Source organism: Harmonia axyridis, chromosome 6 (genome assembly GCF_914767665.1).
Source record: "Harmonia axyridis chromosome 6, icHarAxyr1.1, whole genome shotgun sequence".
NCBI lineage: Eukaryota > Metazoa > Arthropoda > Insecta > Coleoptera > Coccinellidae > Harmonia > Harmonia axyridis.
Genome location: NC_059506.1, coordinates 10669057 through 10676186, shown reverse-complemented (window position 1 = coordinate 10676186; position 7130 = coordinate 10669057). Strand labels below are relative to the sequence as shown.

Genomic DNA, 7130 nt, shown 5'->3' with positions numbered 1-7130 from the left:
TCGTCACCCTCCTTCTATCAAATTTTTCTTAGCGTCTATCTTCTTTTTCCTTTTGTCCAATCAGAGTGATTGTCCTTATGTACCTAGATTATTGGTTCCACCCCATGTTATGTACTATTGACATGGGGTTGTACCGTTAGCCCCGCCTAAAATCAGCAACCATTTTAACGTACCGCTGGTGGTCTCTCCGAATAAAACAGATTTTTATGTTCTAAGTTTTGGGCCATTTAATCCTCCCTAGAGTTTTTACGACTGAATTTTTATTACTTTGACATCCTGTACAAATCTCTTGAAATTAGAGCCTGGTTGTTTTATCGTGGGATACCGATATGTGCCAACCGCCCTGGGGTGTTTATCTTAAGCCAGGATGAAGGAATTAATGCCTAATAAATGTGAGGGGTGACAACGACTTCGTTTGCGTTCACTCTACTGAGATAGAAACGGGAATTTGTTGAATATCCCTTCAATGAGCCTGTAGTTATTGCGAATTATCATTCACATTCATTACATTACTTTCCCCTTTGAAAAGTTTTGACATCGGTTGTCATAACTTTTCCCTTACTACCATCGATAGTCCAAATTTATCATCTCTCGAACACATATATCCAATAAGTGTATACCTACAATAATGCAATAGCAATCCAACGTACATGAAAAAAGACAATCAACTTATCTAAAATTTATCCCAAAGAAAAAAAATCTCTTATTACTAAGGTGGTATGTTCTTTTCCCTTACTACATATCGAATACAAAAATCTTCAACAACAAAAACAAAATCTACAACCTAAAATTAGAGACAAGATTTATCGGTCATTCTTGTAAAATTCTTTCCTTCCCCACTTCACTGTCTCAAACATGGAGTGCTGTGAGTTCACTGTCGGGATTCGAGAACACTTTTGCGGCACATACTGGTGTCGTCTTGCCGGCTCCTAGTGTTTTCGAAAATTCAGGACGATAGTTCGTTTTCTCCTGGACCCAACCTTTGTTTCAGGAATAACCTCCAAGGATAGGTAAGGGACATAGTGTCACTTGTCCTTAATGTAACGCAATAATTCGTGAAATTCGCACTATCATTACACATATAGTTTGTATTTCACGATTCACTTCTTGAGCGTAAGACTTGTAGTCTGCTCCTCCATACATTAGGGTGTAGTTAAAGTAAGATGAAATGTTGTTCTAGTTCGATGGTTTTGCTCGGTGTCCATCTTGACGATTCTCTTGGCATCGTTGATGTCTTCTTCAGTATTCGTCGGATCATCTTGGTCGGATTTGTACGAAGTTACGGTTTGTGTAAACTTCTTCTGCATCCTCTGTTTCTCGCTGACTTTCTTCTCTTCATCTCACAAATGAACAACTGAACAACTTCTTCCATAGCCTTTAACTTAACCCTTTCGCCTGGTTCCTCAACACAACTGTCTATACTTCTCAGGTGTTTAACTCAAACTGTAGTATATTGTCGCTGTGACACATCGGAACATCATGTTAATTAATTGTTATCTTCCGCACATATACTATTCGCGGTAGACACACACCTTTGGGGGGAAGGTTATTCCCTTAACTACGATTTGGTCCTTCTTCAAGACGGTTGATTTCTTCTTCCTCGAACTCCCTATATAAATTACAACAGGACACAAGAAACCTCTCAAAAAGGTTCGTTGAAATATACAATATTTAAATTAACAAGAAATACACAAAACATTACACATACAATAGAACATTCCACCCATTGCTACTAAACAATAAAACATTGTGCTCACTTTTGAACTGCAGGCGAGGGATGTCCTTCAGCGACCACAATGTTTTTTCCTTTTTCCAAGAAAAATGTTGAATCATGAAAATCAATTGAATTCTTCAAAATATCCAAAGCCCAGAAGGGGTACCTTAAATCAGGTTGTCGCTCTCCGAGTCAGCGAGTCCCTGGAATCTACGAAAAGGGCAGGAGCCGATTCACATCTCCTGAAGGTCATATATCTAAGATTTTCCCCACGTTACCCATCGCGAAGTTATCCTATCTTACTCTATCAAACTAAATTAATCCTTACTTAAGTTTAACCCCAAAAATAACTACAATGAAACGAAAAACAAAGTTCTCACGGTAGCTGAGGCTGTCCCTCGCCGTTAGTGGTAGCCCCATCGATCTGGTGGGCGTCTTACACTATTTGAACATCGTCGAACAGGAATTTCAACTTCTCTTACCGATTCTTCTTCGCTTTCCCCCTGATCTTCATCCTGGTTTGTCCAATTGGGGATCAAAAACGGGGGGAATTTTTCTATTTCCTCCCGTTCTTCATCTGAATCCGTATCCAGGTCCGTATATCCCGATCTCATGCGTTTTTCTAGTTTTTCCTTTATTTCATTATCTCGTGCAGTGTACGTTTTCAATCTATTTACATGAATAACTTGTTCCCTCTCTTCCTCCGCATTTTCTTTCCCTACACGTCACGGGACCAATTATTTCGGTTAACTTATACGGCCCACCCCAGTTTTTCAATGATTTGTTAGATAACTCCTTTTTCGCGCTCATTTTCCTCAAATATACCAAATCTCCCACATTGAACTGAGGGTCTACTTTATTTGTATTGAACCTTGTAACCCTTGCGGATTTTCCAAACCCCTGTATTTTCGTCCATTTGGTCGTAAATTTCACTTTTCAATTTTTCGCCGAGTATGTTGTTGATTTCCAAATTGCCCTTCAATTCTTCCGAACGAACCGGAATGACAACCCCTGTTTCTGAAGTGATATTATTTTTCCGCTTTTTCTTTGCCTTCACGACTGAATCAACTGACCCGAGCTCAGAGTCTCTCAACTTTTCATATTTCCTCACTTTTCTGAAAGTCGATCCCTGTTTCTCGAAATCCGTTATATTCCCCCGCGTAATACCGCAATCCCTTACTTCTCTCATTTTCGAATTTTCCATGTCTCTATACTGCGTCTCCACCTCAAGTTCCTAACCTCATTTGCTTTTGTCAAAATATTATCATTTATCTGACTTTTTACCGGTTTTTCGGCCACTTGCGCACTCCTCTCCTCAATTCGAGATTTACCCTCCTGAACTTCCGTTATTTCATCTTTCGGTATTGCTTCCGACTTATGTTGATCAAGGTAAACTCTCCTGATATTTCCGATCTTTAACTCTTTATTCACTTGACAATGATGATTATTATGATATTGGGTTTCTCTCCAATTTTTCGTTGGACATTCTCTCGACCAGTGTCCTGTCTGTTTGCAGGAAATACCTGATTTATTCGTTCCGATCTCCCAAAAGTCCGACATTCCCTCGCGAAATGGCCCGGTTTGCCACAAGAATAACAGCCTTTTTCGACGTTTTGTTGAACGTTCCTCCAATTTGCCCAAGTACTTCTAAATTCCTTTGCCGAATGACCTACTTCTCCGCAAAATTGACATATTACTCCGAAATTACCTGTAGATATATTTCTTGTAGATAATCTCCCTTGCAACATTTTATGAGACGTTTCCTGCAATTTTACTAGTTCCTCCGCTTTTTCCAAATATAAATTTTCTTCGCGCAATAAAAAAATACCGACTTCCCTCATGACGTCTTTACGTAGGCCAATTTTGAATTGATTCAAAATGAAGTCCCTATTTTTCTTTCTTATACCCGATTCCTCCTCCTTCGTTGCCCCGGCCAAATCTTCACTTAACAGTTCCGTCCCTATAGTTTGCAATCTAGTGCAAAAAGATGACACGTCTTCGTCCTGTCTCTGAAAACAATTATTCAAATTCCATTGATTTTCCCAAGGCAACCTAACTGAAGTGAATTTCTGAAGAAATCTAACTTTCAATTCCGCATATGATAAAAAATTCAACGTGATATCAGATTTAAAAAAATTATACGCGTCCCCTACGAGTTTCAATCTAAGCAGTGTCAACGTCTCATTTTCACTCCACCCGTCTAATTTTGACCTAAGCTCAAATTTTTCAAAGTATCTGGTTGAGTCCTTGCCTGAAAAATCATCTAAAGTTGATGCGATCATTCCTAAAGGGTATCTAAATGGAATTTGCGATAAACTACTTGTATTCGCCGTAGAGTGAGTGCTAACCGTCGGGAACATTGTTTATTTATTTATTTAGAACAAAATTTCTACTAAAATAATAAGGAATAAAATTTCTACTCAAATTTTCTCATGAAAAAAAAATTATATCAATGCATACAACAAATTCATGTACACCGATCTCGTAATCCTCTTACTGCTCCTCGCCAAATAGTATTTCCTTGAATGAATCTGTATTATTAATTAACTAAAAAAAAATACCAAACGTGAGTCCTCAGAGTTTTTTTTTTCAGAAAAAGATCAAAATAGATCCCACCGCTGTCACCATTGTAATAAACTGGCCTGTAGTTGGGTGTTAATGTTTGAAAAAGGAACTTATTAGAAGAGCGGCTTTCTACAGATCCGGCCAGTACAGTTATTTTGAAATTAACACAATTTCTCTTTTATGAAAGAACCTTTCGTGCGTCCGGCTCATGCCCTAGGATAAGTCTTATATTTGATCTTTTTCTAGGAGGTGTTTCACTGAATGAGACCAAGTATTCTTGAATAACAAAGTTTAATAATTGATTGAAATAATTAATGAGAAAATACAGTCAATAAAATTTGCACATTACTAGCCTATGGCAAACACCTTAAAAGTAAATAAGAAAAATAATAACACTCAACAATCTTGGACTATTTGGTAAATCTTTTATAAAGAGAAAAATCAAACAACAATATATATAAAATTGAATTAAATATCCTTACCCTGGATATCACAATCACTTCCAAACTGTTCGAATAAACCTTTCAACAAATTCCCTATTTGTACCTTTCCTGAAACCGTTCCCGAAAATCGACTTGAACTTTATTCAACTTAGAATCGAACTTGACCTCAGGGCCGAATTCCCCTTTTGGTCCCGACTTGGAGCCGAACCCGAACTTTTAACTTGAACTCTCTACCGAATTGAAAACTATTGTTTTTATAGTTGAATAATCGTCACCCTCCTTCTATCAAATTTTTCTTAGCGTCTATCTTCTTTTTCCTTTTGTCCAATCAGAGTGATTGTCCTTATATACCTAGATTATTGGTTCCACCCCATGTTATGTACTATTGACATGGGGTTGTACCGTTAGCCCCGCCTAAAATCAGCAACCATTTTAACGTACCGCTGGTGGTCTCTCCGAATAAAACAGATTTTTATGTTCTAAGTTTTGGGCCATTTAATCCTCCCTAGAGTTTTTACGACTGAATTTTTATTACTTTGACATCCTCTACAAATCTCTTGGAATTAGAGCCTGGTTGTTTTATCGTGGGATACCGATATGTGCCAACCACCCTGGGGTGTTTATCTTAAGCCAGGATGAAGGAATTAATGCCTAATAAATGTGAGGGGTGACAACGACTTCGTTTGCGTTCACTCTACTGAGATAGAAACGGGAATTTGTTGAATATCCTTTCAATGAGCCTGTAGTTATTGCGAATTATCATTCACATTCATTACACCGATTCCAGATAATGGCAGAAAAGTTTAATATGATGATTTCAGCCGAGAAAACGGAATCGATGGTTATCTCAAAGGAACCTATCCGATGTAAACTGGCTGTTCATGATAAACCCATCAGACAAACTTTGCACTGCAAATACTTAGGGGTTGAAATATCCAGTCACATGAATGTTTACCAGGAAGTAAGAGCACAAGCAAATAAGGCTTCAAGAATATCGGGATGTCTGAGAGACATGATATGGAGGAACGAGCATATGACAGCAGAAAGCAAAGTCCGCATTTATAAGACAGTGGTAAGACCAATTTTAACGTATGCAGCTGAGACCCGAGCCGAAACAGCAACAACAAAGTCGCTACTTAGATCTACAGAAATGAGAATCCTGCGCACAATTGAGGGAGTAACATTACGAGACCAAATAAGGAGCAGCGTCATACGGGATGAGTTGAAGGTTCAGGATGTTGTTCGATTTGTACGATCAAGACGCCGAAACTGGAGGGACCACGTAGACAGAATGGGAACTGATCGATTGGCAAAGTGGGCAAAGAACGAAAGACCCAACACTCGACGCCCTCCTGGCCGACCACCAAAAAGATGGCATGTGAGCTGGACATCTACGTCACAGGAGGCTGGATAAACAGAAAATAACAAGACAATAGTCTTAAGCAAAAGGGGAAGAAGAACGAGGTTTGGTAAATATGGATACCTCATTAAGGTTTCACGTTGAATACCACGTCTTCAGTAACTACAGTGTTGTGCGTACATATTTCATATTTGTGAAAAAAAAATAGTACGCCAGTGCCTTTTACAAAAACTAAATTATGATCGCTCAAAAACACCTGCTGTCAATGCTTTTAAAATTTTTTACAATCATTTGCGCCATGTTCAATGAGAAGAAATTCTTTCACCTGTAACTTCGTTAAAATCGTTTCTGCCATTGTGTTTTTAGTGTCTAATGGAATATATTTTTTTTCTATAGTATCTTCCAAAATTAGAACTAAACAATTCGATTCATGATTTTCAATATTTTCGATGTTTTTTTTTAATATTTTTTGATAATTTCTTCGATAAAAATTGGTTGCAGCAAATGTATATTAGAAAGTCCGAGATTACTTTCAACAATTGAACCTTATTCTCAATTGAATCAATCGGAAATGCAAAAATACTTAAAAATTCTCTGTAAAATAACGGTAAACAAAAAGTCGATTTTAGATATAACCTACGTGAAATGAGTATCTATCAATTTATAATATTCAGTCAATTTGCCAATGAAATTCCAGATACACATAGATATAATTTCTTTTTACGTAATACCTAGATTACCCGATGATGGTATATTTACACTGGAGTTTACACCATCTGTTTTTAATGAGGTCCCCTTCGAAGATTCTAACCTTTGTTGTTATTCTGAGCCACCAAAAAAATTTTATGGTTTTATGATTTTGTTATGCTTGCATACGTCCTTCTAGAATTAGGTAGAAACTCGATGAACAGGACAGTCCACAATTAGTCTAGGTATCCCAACAGTCTTGTTTCCTTCGTTCCTCCGTCGCTGGTACTCAACTTAGTTGCAATCGCCTACGGTTTTGTTACCTGTAACCACAGTTACAAAATCGCGGTATTTTTCTGGA

The 7130-nt window shown here is 37.8% G+C and overlaps 1 protein-coding gene across 1 annotated transcript; it reads left to right on the top strand.

Moving 5' to 3' along the window:
- The first annotated feature begins 5512 nt into the window (after positions 1–5512).
- Positions 5513–6136, top strand: LOC123683044. Its single transcript, XM_045621940.1, has one exon. The coding sequence runs from the start codon at positions 5513–5515 to the stop codon at positions 6134–6136; it is 624 nt and encodes a 207-aa protein (XP_045477896.1).
- Positions 6137–7130: the final 994 nt, after the last annotated feature.